Source organism: Trichoderma harzianum (assembly GCF_003025095.1).
Source record: "Trichoderma harzianum CBS 226.95 unplaced genomic scaffold M431scaffold_5, whole genome shotgun sequence".
Taxonomy (NCBI): domain Eukaryota; kingdom Fungi; phylum Ascomycota; class Sordariomycetes; order Hypocreales; family Hypocreaceae; genus Trichoderma; species Trichoderma harzianum.
The window spans coordinates 1475962-1488656 of record NW_020209253.1 but is presented as its reverse complement, the minus strand read 5'-3'; the positions used below and the strand labels follow the sequence as shown (position 1 = coordinate 1488656).

General features: G+C 53.2%; 5 protein-coding genes across 5 annotated transcripts; all 5 read right to left on the bottom strand.

Moving 5' to 3' along the window:
• Positions 1-18: 18 nt before the first annotated feature.
• Positions 19-3913, bottom strand: M431DRAFT_494236 (hypothetical protein; the record flags this gene model as incomplete). Its single annotated transcript, XM_024917225.1, has 3 exons — positions 19-1259; positions 2362-3109; positions 3182-3913. The coding sequence occupies 3 exons, from the start codon at positions 3911-3913 to the stop codon at positions 19-21; spliced, it is 2721 nt and encodes a 906-aa protein (XP_024775476.1).
• A 1213-nt stretch (positions 3914-5126) lies between these two features.
• On the bottom strand, positions 5127-5633 carry M431DRAFT_481285 (hypothetical protein; the record flags this gene model as incomplete). Its single annotated transcript, XM_024915946.1, has 1 exon — positions 5127-5633. One exon carries the CDS (start codon positions 5631-5633, stop codon positions 5127-5129), a length of 507 nt encoding a protein of 168 aa, XP_024775475.1.
• Positions 5634-5992: 359 nt separating this feature from the next.
• On the bottom strand, positions 5993-10090 carry M431DRAFT_114099 (hypothetical protein). Its single transcript, XM_024911896.1, has 2 exons — positions 7984-10090; positions 5993-7928 (listed from the first exon to the last, which is right to left on the bottom strand). Exons 1-2 carry the CDS (start codon positions 9763-9765, stop codon positions 6291-6293), a joined length of 3420 nt encoding a protein of 1139 aa, XP_024775474.1. The 5' UTR covers positions 9766-10090; the 3' UTR covers positions 5993-6290.
• A 606-nt stretch (positions 10091-10696) lies between these two features.
• On the bottom strand, positions 10697-11623 carry M431DRAFT_494233 (hypothetical protein; the record flags this gene model as incomplete). The annotated part of the gene is made up of 1 exon (XM_024917224.1): positions 10697-11623. One exon carries the CDS (start codon positions 11621-11623, stop codon positions 10697-10699), a length of 927 nt encoding a protein of 308 aa, XP_024775473.1.
• Positions 11624-12046: 423 nt separating this feature from the next.
• Positions 12047-12544, bottom strand: M431DRAFT_82980 (hypothetical protein; the record flags this gene model as incomplete). Its single annotated transcript, XM_024923247.1, has 1 exon — positions 12047-12544. The coding sequence occupies one exon, from the start codon at positions 12542-12544 to the stop codon at positions 12047-12049; it is 498 nt and encodes a 165-aa protein (XP_024775472.1).
• Positions 12545-12695: the final 151 nt, after the last annotated feature.

Sequence of the window (12695 nt, the reverse complement as noted above, 5' to 3'; positions counted from 1 at the left end):
CATCTATATAACATCATTCTATTCCCGCACAAACAATCCCGCCATGCCCATACCCGTGCCAACACACATGCTCACAACACCAACCTCGCCCCCCTGCCTCGCCAGCCCATGCATCAACGTGCTCGTCATCCTCGCCCCCGTCGCTCCCAGCGGGTGTCCCAGCGCAATCGCTCCTCCGTCAGGATTCACTTTACCCTTCTCCCACGCCTCCATCAGCCCAAGCTCTCGCAAGCAATAAACGACCTGGCTCGCAAACGCCTCGTTAATCTCCCAGCGATCAACATCTTCCTTCTTCAATCCCAGCCGGTTCAACAGTTTCGGGATCGCCAGCGCAGGGCCGATGCCCATCTCGTCGGGATCGCACCCGACCGTCGTCGCACCGACAAACTTTCCCATGATCCTCCCGCTCAGGCCGAGCTCCGTGGCGGTGCTCCGGCGCATCAGCAGCGTCGCCGCCGCGCCGTCGGAGATCTGGCTCGAGTTGCCCGCGGTGCTCTTGCCGTCGGGCTTGAACGCCGGCTTCAGCTTGGCCAGCGCCTCGGCCGTGACGCCCGTGCGGATGCCATCATCGCGAGTAACAGTGATCTGCTGCTCCTCGCCCACTTTGTTACCCTGCTTGTCCACCTCCTGGAAGCGCGTCGTGACCGGCACAATCTGCGAGTCGAACCATCCGGCATCTCTCGCCCGCGCCGCCCGAACGTGTGATTCCGCAGCGACCTGGTCCTGAATCCCGCGGTCCACGCCGTACCGCTCCGCAACGTTCTCCGACGTGAGGCCCATCGGCATGACGCAGTCCCTCACATGCTTCGCCTCAGATGTCCTCAGCGCAGGCCAAACGTCCACCGGCACGGCCTTGCTCCCGTAATTCCGCGTCATGCTCTCCATGCCCGCCCCAATACCAACATCCACCATCCCATTCTGAATCTCCGCCGCCACCAACGAAATGCTCTGCAGCGAAGAGGCACACGCGCGGTTCGCCGTGAAGAGGCTCGTGCTGTTCGGATAGCCAGCGTGGTTGAGCGCCATGCGGCCGGCCTTGGAGCCGCCCAGCTCGGACAGCACGACGCCCACGCCGACGTCGTCGACGAGCGCCGGGTCCATCTCGGGCACGGCGAGGCGGGTGGCCTTGAGGACGGCGGAGAGCAGCTCCTCCGGGTAGGCGTCCTTGAGGTGGCCCTTGTAGGAGCGGCATATGGGCGTGCGGAGGGAGGAGAGGATGACGATGTCGGAGGGTGCTTTGGAGAGGACGGCGGCGAGGCCTTTGGACGACATGATGCCGGTTGTTGTTTGTTTTTGTGATGGATGGCCCTCTCAGTCACTCAGTCGCTCAACTCACTTACTCACTATGTGGTTATATATGACAATAGTAGAAGGTGTATGAGATGAGATGAGATGAGAATTATCATGTAGTGATGAACAGTGAAAAAAGGAGAAACCCTCACACCAAAAAGAAAAAGAGTAAGAAATCCCAAACTACTGTATAGCTGCTCATAAATAATCACCCATTCTTACCAATCACTATATAATAAACCAATTCCATCTTTTTTTCGCCATCACCAACTTACAATCTCCCCGGCCCCGGCTCCCCCTCTGTGGATCCCCTCAAGGGCTGTTTTTTTTCTAGCTCCCCCGCGTCTTCCCCCCGTATCCGCCGCACTGGCAGTTGCTGTCGGCAATGGGGTTGCTGCACTGTGCTTTTACCCGGTCTATAGGCGCTGGTTGCACTGTAATGCTGCGGTGAGCACAGTGTCCAGTTTGCAGAGAGTCCGGAACTTGTATCCGGCAGCGCTGCCGTGTCTGTCCGGGCCTTGCCGGCTAAGCTCTTATCCCCCAATTCTGAACAGCTTCAATTCCACTCCTTATCCATTGACTCGCATTCTTGTTCGACAACTGAGGACTACAATTTGTATTTGCTATTTTACTTCTTCTCATCCCTCTTATACGGAAATGTCACACATATTGTAACCAATCAACTAGCCCGCGCCTTGCTGTGCTGTGTGCTGTGCTGTTTCATCCCAGCTTGTGCTTGCATCCCCTTTCCGAAACCGTTCCGATGATCCCCGTCCCGCCTCATTCTGTTGCCGCTCCAAATCCTTCCAAGGCTCAACTCAAGCCAAGTAAATCAAAAACAAATGGTTGTTCATCATTCGTCAAAAAAGAAGAATAATTCCAGAAATCCAGATAAACATGCACGCACACGCAAACAACAAAACACAATATCAACCCCCCACATCCAGCCATGGTTGTGTAAGAAGACATCTCACAAAATACACCGCTTCAATCTGATAAATCCGACCCATTTTTCTTGTCCCTCTATCAATTGGTTCTTTTATTGTCCGTACTGAATGCCCAGGCCAACACGGCGGCTTTCTGATGCTGCTCCGCCAGCCCTCAGCTTCTTCTGCGGACTTTCCATCTCATCGGCTCCGGCCTCTCCCTCGGCCGTCAGTTTGCGCTTCTCAGCCCCAGTTGCCGTTTTACTGCCCGCGAAAAGCTTGGCGTGCATTGCTGCAGATTTCTCCGCCGGTCCTGCCGTGCCATCCCGGGATGACGGCGCCTTGTATCCCTGGCTGGGGTGCCGACGTAGCATCTCGGCCGCTGCCTGGCTCGCCTGGCTGTCCTGGACTTGCTCGTTATCCTCTTGTGAGCTGAGCGGGACCCCTTCTGGGGCATCTTGGGTTGACAGTGATTGTACTGCCTTGACCGATTCGATGGCCTGTCGAGCAAGCTCCTCGTTGTCATCGGCCGAAATGGTGCTCTCCCGTCTTCTTCGCCGTGATTGTCTCTGAGACGGCGGTGTTGTGGGGACAAACCGTCGCTGTGAATAGCGAGATCTCGGCTCCGTCTGCGCCACTAGGTTCACCGACGGTAGCAGGCCGCTATTATCTCCACGTAATCTGCTGGAGGGAGTTGTCGGAAGCGATGACATGGATTGGGCGTTGCGCTGGTGCCGCCTAACCAGTCGAGAGGCAGGTCGAGCCATCACCATTGGCGTTGACGGCGCGCTGTTGTTGTTGGTAGCAGCCATGGTAGCCGCGTTGTTTTCTTGAGATTGACTCTGGCTCATGGCTTCCAGCAGAGCCGACAGCCCGTGTTCCCGTCCATCCGTCTCTTCACGGTGCAAAGCGCGAGATGTCGTGCGGTGTTGCTGTTGCTGCTGTTGTGGTGTCGATGTTATGACCTGCTTGGGCGTCAGGGCGTTGTGAAAGATGCCGCCCGGGCTGCACAGCATGTGAAAGTGCTCCCGGTTCTCGCGGATGCGGTTCAGTAGCATCTCGCGCTCCTCTGCCAGTGTCATGGTCTCTTCCTCCTTCTGCTGGATCACCTTCTTGGCCAGCTTGACCCTGCGGCTGAGCGCCTCGTTCTCCTCCATTGCTGATTCGTACCACATCTTCATCTGCAAGTATTTGTTCTGTATTGACTCGGACACCGTGCTCAGCTCGCGCTTGGCCTGTCGGGAATGCTCCGCCATCCGCAAGGCGTCTACTTCGCGGCGCACCATGTCGTGCTCCACCGCGGCGCGCTTGGACTCTTCGTCTGCCTGCAGGCTCAGCAGATTATACTGCAGCTTGTGGTGTGCTGCCTCCATCTTAAGCTTCTGGTTCTCGGCGATGCAAGTCTGCAGCATGGCGCGCAGCTCATCGGCCGATGCCTCGAGCACTCGGTGAGGTGCCGGCGGTGTGTAGTCGGATTCAATGTCTCGCTCACGCATCGTGTTGAGTATGGTGGCGGGTGGTGAGAAGAGGGCGGACTGCTGAGAGTTGGAATAGGTGCGTCTCGAGGCACCGTTGCTGGCCGCGACCTGCGTGGACGGCGGCGGTGTCAGCGATGACGGAATCACTGTGATAGCTGGTCGGTCGTCCATGACCTCCGTCTTGAACGATTGGTTTGCGTCAATGGGCGATCCTGGCATTTCCGTGGACGGGAGCGTGATTTGGGACAGCGGATGAGCGCCCGTCTCGTGCTCTTGAGGGGTTGACGGGTCGAGGCCACCGAGAACAGCGTCCTCGACAGTGCCATTGACGCGAGGAGTGTCCACCTCTGAATCAGAGGCCATCGTAGCGAGTGCGACCTGTATTTTGTATTTCGAGTAGATTGAAGTATAAGTAGATATGTCGAGGAGAGCGAGCGAGCGAAGCAAGCGGTGGGCGAGGCGCCTTTTGGTCTGTTCAGTTCTGCTTTCCCTCTCAAAGCTCAGCTCCGCGACTCCAAGGGAGAGAGATGTGGACCCTGGTGCGACTCCGCCTTCAGTCGCCCTCGAACAGAGCAAACAGAGACACTGCTAGCTGGCCTCGTGACCTGCGTGAACCGTGAACCGTGTAGTCGTGAGCCGTGAACTTGGAGCCCAGCTGCCGATCCAATCAACAAACGCCCAGCGTGCGACAGCAACAGGCAAGCAGTCAATGCGTCTTCCGGTATCGTGTCGTGCTATATCGAAGTCTGCGCTTGAATCTGCGCAAAGATTCTCGTCTGCAGCGTCGTGGTTGAGATTGAGGCTGCGAAGGGGGTCATGCGTTGAGGTTGCGGAAAAGAGGTGGTGGCACTCAAGTGTACATGTAGCAGTAGCACCAGTCAGAAGCGCCCATTCATGCACTGCATTCCTCGACCAGGCACGGCAAAACAAAACTCGAGAGGCTGGCTGGCTGCTTGCAACAGCGCTAGACCCAGCTCGGACTCTGGCCCAGCAACCAGTTGGAGCTTCTTTTTTGCTTTTTTCTCTTTTTTAATTTTTTTTCTCTGGCTCATCTCTGGCTGTCAAGGTTCATGCGCTAATTAGTCAGGGGATGACGCAAGGTTGTCTGTACCGAGCTCTTTCACCGAGATTTACCCAGTCCGCTGCCAAAATCTCAATTTCACAGCAATTTATTGACTTGCTTCACAACTTGTATAAAAAAGCTTCATATTATGTTGCAGGTTACTCTTGCTATTCCCATTCTCCAATTGATGCCTTCAGCCCTCTTCAAACCTCATCACTATCTATATTTCCCGTCCCCCATGTACCCTTATACAGTAGAGCAATGTGCCATATCCATATTCCGCATCCAAGCATCTCCTACCCTATAATCCATATAATGAGTCCAATAAACGCCTACAATGTTATACACACAAACCAATTCCCATTTCCTTCAAACCTCTCCCACAGCCTGTTTCGGCTGCAGCATCCTCGCATCCTTCTTCCCCCCAACCAAAAAATGCTTCACCACCCGAATCACCTTCCTCAACAGCAGCACCGGCAGTATCACCGGCCACAACACCATGACCGCTATCCACCACAACATCACCAGGGCCTTGTCTCGCTTCGTCGCCTGAGAATCAAGATACCACTTAGGAACCCATCTGCCAAGCTTTCCCTTGCCGTTGATGCATAGGATGCAAATCACCCCAAATAGCAGCCACCCAGCGATCGAAATCGGGATCAGCACTCTCATGATTGCCTTTGGTTCAAACGCTGTTCCTTCGCCGTCCATCATGTGGCCCATAGTGTGAGGACCCGATCTTGCTGTTGAGTTGGGCGTGATGATGGTTTTGTTGAGTCTGCACGGGCTTGCGTCCATCTGGCTGCCGACGCATGGCGGTGTTGCCATCCTTCTCAGGCTGTTGCGTGCCATGAGCTTCATGGTTGACGAGGCCATCGTGTGAAGGTAATGTGATGTAACAAAATGCGAGTATGGATACGGATATAAAAGCTCTGAAAGCTCTTTTGAATTATGCGGGCGATGATATTGAAATGTTTGATGCAGTCAACATTGGTAGGACTGTCTGATGCAAAGAACATGAAGACTGACTGCCTACGCACGTACACATCTGCAGCACAGGTTAACCGCAACCGAAGCAAACTCAAGCCTCTCTTCTTGGGCAGTCTTTCCTTGCAGTGTGAAGAAAAGAGCAATCCATTGTGCCTACTCAACTGTGAATAGTGAGGCAGTTGAACGTGCACATCTCATAGATAATACAACTCACATACAGGCATGTACTCACTACTCGAGTAGACCAGATGGTTACAAGTGTATACATTACTAATTACTCAATACTAATTATTCAATAAGGTATTGCCTGCGCCTTACTGCAAGCCCGAGTGGTATCTATACTACCATTTCCCTAGCACCTATACTCCATGCATCATTCTACCTGTACATGCAATCGATCCACCAAAATGATAATATACAGGTCCGCCCCATGCCAGGGCAGATTGAAAAAAAAAATAAGTAGCAGAAAGATAGTACATGACCTTGCCGTAAAGTGAAAAGCGGAAATCAGCAAAGCAAAGACCAAAAATTACCCACCAAACCTTAGTCCACGTCAGACGAATCGTCGTCCCCGTTCTCAGCTCTCCACGCTTCCATCTCGGCAGCTGGAACGCGGCCTCGTAGCCATCTCATAGTGGCTGCGGTTCCCTTCTCCAGGATATTCCATTTGGGGACCTTGAATCGGTTTCCTGCCACCTCGAGCCGCTCGAGCCCGTCCTTTCCGCCCAAGAGGCCGAGCCGAGGATCCAGATGCGCAATCTCATTGCTCGCCACATCAACAACTTTGAGGCCCTTGATGGCAGCTGGATCAAGCTCGGTTAGTTGGTTGTTTGACGCAAGCAGTACCTTTAAGCTGGGGAAGCTCTGCTTCAGATCGAGCGGGAGCGCGGTTAGGCGATTGAGCGAAACGTCAATCTTTTCCAGTGCGGGTGCTTTAAGGAATTTTGTCAACGGACCTAGGCTGGTGATGGTATTCGAGCTCAAGTTCAACTCCGTCAGAACTGGCAAACTCAGCTCTTCTGTTAGGTAGTCCTCTCCCGAGATTTTATTGTGGCCCAGTGATAGAGACGTGAGGGTTTGCGAGAAGAATTGCAAGGATCCGGGGAACGCGCTTAGGAGATTGTGGTGAAGCTGCGCCTGTCTTATCTGATAGCTCCTCGACAGTTCGGCACACATTTCCGGGCTCAGGGAAGATGATTCGGTGCGTGACCGGTCCAGGAGTCCACCCGGCTTGACCTGCCAAGTTTCTCTCACTACAGTTTGAGCACGAGACCTGGTAGGCGAGTGAGGTGCAGATGTTGGAGGTGTGGCAAAATCGTCGTCGCCCTCTGATCTGCTGTCTGGATCCTCGGGGTGGATAGTCGACACCTTGTCCGGTTGTTGTTGTTTCTTCTCCATTTCCGGTGGGCTGATTATGGTGGTGATGGGTGCCTGAACGGCTGGCTCTTCGTATGGGGGAGGAGGCTCTAGCCTTGTCGACAGCGCTTCCTTGATCTCATCTGTCGAGGCCGAAGCAAACTTCTTGTCACGCAGCGGGTTACCGCTAAGCCGAAGCAGAGTCAGGCTGTCCATTCGAGAAATCTCAGGTGGGACTACCCGAATGTCGTTGCTGGAAAAGTCGGCCTGTCGCACCTTTTCGAGGCTGGTAAAGCTCAAGGGGATGCTGGAGATGTTGTTCGCATCTGCCGCAAGGTTTATAAGACTTGTCCACGAAGTCATATCTGGGAGCTCCTGCAGTCGATTCATTGAGAGGGTGAGAGTGTGGACAAGGGGAAGACTGATTGAAGCATCAGCAGGCACAAGACGCGTCAGTCTGTTCACTGAGATGTCCAGAGATTGAAGCAGTGGTAGAGAACCAATCGATCCATCAATCAGGGTGCCCGAAAGCCTGTTCTTCTTCAAATTGAGCTCGGCAAGCGGTAGCTTTGAGAGCCCCTCGAAGGGAAGCGATTCAAAGTTGTTCTCGCTCAGGTTGAGAACGCGCAGCCGAGAAAGGCCTTCAACGTTGGGCGGTAGGGCAGTGACTTGGTTTCCGTGTATATCAAGAACCTCCAGGACGCTCAGATCCACGAGACTAGGGTTCAACGCGCCAACAAGGAGATTATTTGCCAGTTTGAGATCGCGGATCGCCGTCATCTGAGCGATGATTTCAAGGCATCCATTTTCTAGGCGATTGGACGACTAAAAAGTGTGAATAAATGACCCCGAAAAACATCAACGCCACGGAGATACTCACCAGATTGAGAGTGGTCAACTGGGTGAAGCGGCGGAATCCCATGGGAATGGCTGATAGCCGATTGCCGTGCATGTCGAGAGTCTCGAGTCCTCCAAAAATGTTGCCACGGCCCTCTTCGTCGTTTTCGAGCTCTTCGGGGCTGCGGTCAGGGAACATCGCGTCGTCCAGTGTTTCTATCTCATTATCCGCGCCAACCAGCCTGGTCAACTCGACACTTTCAGCCCAGCTTTCGCCGGCTCCCATGGTCTCTAGATCATACATTTTCAGGACTTCACTGGGAATCTCTTTTAGTCCTAACGCGGCGATGTTCAGTTTTCCACTAGTTCTTGCTGCTCCGACGCGTTGTTTCAACACTTTTTCACCAGCATCTTGCCCCTTATTCACGTTAAATGGGTCATCAAATGCTGCATCGTAATCGAATCCGCTCTTTGCTGGAATGGCTGCGAAATCATCAGCGGTAGATGCTGCACTGGGCGTCTGTGCCGGAGTCTGCTTCATAGCCGCCCTCTTGGCAGCTTTTGCCTTGGCGATCTGATCCCGAAGTGCCGATGAGGACTTTTGAGTCGGCTGTTCCGGTTCGGCATCCTCTGTCACTGCTGCAGCGGCTGGCGCGATAGTGCCGTCCCAGGAGGAGATGGGAGCTCCCGAATTGTCGCTGGCACCCAAAGCTTGCACCGATGGCTTCTTGCCAAGACCGTGAACTGATGCTCTTTGTTTTAAAGTCTTTACTGCAGGCTTCTGGGCCGGCTTCTGAGCGGGCTTGGCTGGTGCTTTGCCCATCGTGTTTGGACTTGGGCTTCTGACATCTGGCATAGAAGCGGATGGCTTTGAGGCCGCCCCGGAAGCACGGCTAGCAGGGCGTAGCCTTTGCGTACTGTTGGAGGCAGCGCCTGGCGTTCTATCGTTATGAACGATTGAATTTCTCTTGAACAGATTGGCTGATGACATCCTGGGATTCGAAAAGGCCGAGTCGTCAGCCGCACTTGAACCTGGGCGAGACGGATGTCTTGCAGACCCGTCAGAAGTGTAGCTGGAGCTTGGCCTTGAGGCTGAGCTTTCGGCTCGTGATATAGGTCGTCCCGAATCAAAGAATGACGAAGACTTTTTGCTAAGAGCAGGAGACGAAGGTAGCTGCGACAGGGTCTCAATGGTGCGCTCGGAAAGTGAAGGCTTCGGTGTGTTGATCTGAGGCATGCTCCTCCCCGGAGAGGAGAGTGGAGATGCGTTATTGTCAAATTGATCTGGCATGCCGGCAGAATCATTCAAGTATGAGATGAGGATCTCATTTTTGGATACCTCTGTAGAGTCTGTCTCTTGGTCAAATGAGCCTCTATCGGATTCTGCTGGTTCTGCCCAGGGCTTGTACTGCGCCGCCGGGGCGTTGGTGACCGTACTCCATCTTCGCTGGGACGACGATACGGCTCGCACGGGCTTCGATACTGGGGCAGCGGGTTTGGAAGCGGGAGCGGGAGCGCGGGAAGAACTAGAGCGAAGTTGGTTACTAGACGTAGAGTTGCGCAAGGCCGGCGCACGCCCGCTGTTTGTACCAGCAGAAGGGCGTAGTTGGCCACGGGAAGCAGAACCTCGCAGCTTTGGGTTCTGGATCTCCGTGCCACTTGATGTATCTCCTGCTAGACTGTCTCGGGACGGCCTTGGGCGAAGCGACGACGTGGAGCTGGAAGCCGGAGCTGGAGCCGGAGCTGGCTGGATGATGCCGGAGACGGGACGAGGGAGTCGGGAAGGGCGAGGGATGCCGCTAAGTCGTCTCTGGGAACTGTCCATCTTCACATGAGTCCCTTGCAGTCCGTAGTTGGTAGTTGGATTGGTAATGGCCTGTTGAACTAGGGTGAGTTTCGAGTGTCGATTTGATCGATCGAGCAAGGTCTGGTGTCGAGAGGAGGGGCACGGCAACTGGGACTCTTTCAAGACGACAACGAGCCAAGGGTGAAGTAACGAATGTAAGTGTCAACAATGACGGAATGTAGAGCAAAGCGAGTAATGTCTCAAAAAAGGAGCGACTGAAGAACAGCACACAGCGCGTGTGAGGAGAAGGAAAAGAAAGGAAAAAAGACGAAGAGACAGAGTCCCAGCTGCCGGGAACGAGTTGCTAGATTACGTGCATTGTCATTTAGAATTGCGGCAGCTCATCCCAGTCAGGGGAGTGACCAGGAGCTGCCTATCACGTGGGGTTAATTTATCCTAGCGCTAGGAACAGGCTAGAGGCGGGAGAGGAACAGCACTAAAAGGGCCCTAAGGCGCGTGGCAGTTGCGCTATGGCGGCCCTGACAAGCCTGGGCACCGGTACATGAGCCCTGGGAGAATATGGATTCAATTCCATGTTGCCAAGTGTACAACTTCACCCAATACATGTCCAGTGCTTTTTGAAGACTCGAGATATTAGGGATGCACATGATACTCTGAGAATACAGCTCAGGTTAATTACCGAATAAACGGGAAGGATTCCGTAGGCCCTGGCATCTGGTAGTAAGTGAATACTTCTTTAGCACCACACACACTCTCAGCCAAATTAATTAGTATGGGGCAAGCGGCCTTTTGAACAAATTTGTTGAACAATTAAATTCAATTCTGCCTGCTTTGCTAATAATGATAAATCAACACACACACAAAACACAAGATCATCCAATCGCTTGCCATCGACCCGTATTCCAACTCCGTATTTGTACATATCCCACGACAAGTGCCGAGAACAGCATCATTCTGGCAGCCAGTCGCTGTCCACATCATAATCTCCGTCAGAATCCACCACATCGGACAGCTCATATGAGCCGTCGCCAGCATCCTGCTCCAAATCCTGGCGCTCGCCCTCGGAAAATGCCTGACTTGTCGATCCGCTTTCCTCGGGCCCGTCTGAGTCTTGCGTCAAATCAATGACGTTTGACTGTGGCTGCGGCCGTGCCTCTTTCGCCTTTGGAACTCGGCTCTGCTTTGGGAGCTGTTTGAGCACTGGCATATGCTTGTGTTGTGCAGCCTCTGTAAAGGACATGCGTCGTCTCCCGGCTGTTCGGACTGCCAGACTCTTCCGGGGCTCCCTCTTGGTGTTCCTCGGGGCAAAGTTGCCTCCTGATTCCACCGTTGTTGGATCGCCACCCCATTCTATCAAGAGCTTGGACACCTTGTCACGAATAGCTCTCCTGGCGGCGTCCCGGTTTTGAGATGCTCCTGCGAGGAGCTTGTCGTAGTCTGTATGGCAGTGTCGAGCATGCGCCTGAACTGCTAGATATGCCTTCTTGTCCAGATCCAACTTTCCCGTACGGCCGACCCTGCCGCTCCGCTTCCTGAGAGTGCGCTTGAGAATTGTGGTAAGATCCTGCTTTGGAATATTGGGGAAGAGCCTCAGAGTAGCTGATTCGAATGCATCTTCGGTGGCTGCATCACGCCGTCGGACAGCGCCACGCCTCTTCTCGCGAGTTTCTCTCTCCTCTAAGTGGACTTCCCCTAGAACCCATTTTGGTGCTCTCAATCCTTGTTGTTTGCCGCGCTTCGTCACAACATATAGTGTCTTGTCGGCGTCGCGAGTTTTTTTGCGACAGAGCGCTGTCATGAAAGTATTGCCCTTCTTGAGAAATCCGTAGCCCTTAGGCATTGGCGTCTCTGGGGAGACAGTTTCTTCGCGCTTCATCGTCCAACAGAGAGGTAAGGCAGAGCTGTCCTTAAGATGTAGTGAGGAGGGTTACAGGTGAGGGCGGATGAGAAGCTTGAAATAATGCTTCATCTATCACAAAAGGCGGTTTATTGGTCATGGCGAACAAAGAATGCGCACATTTGTTGATATTCTTTGACTGTGAATTTTCATTCAGAGGCTTTGATGAAACGTCGATGAAATTTGCAGCTCTTTGACGCACTAACAATCGCGCTGTTGAGAGTGACATACTAGCGCTGAAACGCGCCGCCCAAGCTGAAGTGCTTTTTCGATTGCGGGCCAGAGGCGGCTTCCAACAGATCCATATTGATTCACTCATCAGCACATGCTTCACGTCAAATAGCTCGTATTATACATTGAGAATGAGAGCAGAGTATGAGAGCTATTGAATTCCCTCATTTTCTAGACAGTGGTTATTTCTAAACTCTCAGTCGCGAAGCTGCCAGTAAACATGTCTGGATTTGGCTGTGCCTGCGCCTGCTCAATCATGTCGACTGTTATGTCATCTTTTTGCTTTGTCCATACCATATCCCAATGACCATTTAGAACAACTGACGCCTTTTTGTCAAGTTGCGAAGTGATGAAATCCTTGAGAACTATTTCTGCGGTTTGGCTCTCACCAGGCCCAAGCTGAATGAGTGAATCAGGGCTGGGAGGCCATTCTCTGCGAATCTGAATCTCGGGCAATTCGAGAGGCTGCAGAGCGCCGTCAGGCGTGATAGTAAGCAGGCCGATGGTTGGCGCAATTGTATCTAGTGGCGAGTTGTATAGGAGAAAAGTGACTGGATACGTATTTTCATTAACGACCGTGCTGGTGATGGTGAGAGGAGATGTTTTGGTTTGCTTAATAGTCACACGGAGACGGTCGACTGGACTGGAGTTGCTGCTGAGGCTCTCCATTGAAGCTGCTGGCCATAGAAAGAATGTAGCAAACGTGAGAGCTAGGCTCAATCCAAAGATGGCGCGAATACTTGGGTAATGGGTGAGGCTCATCGGAAATGAGACGTTGGAGTATCAAATGAACAGGTTAAGTAAAGAAAGCGGGAGAATG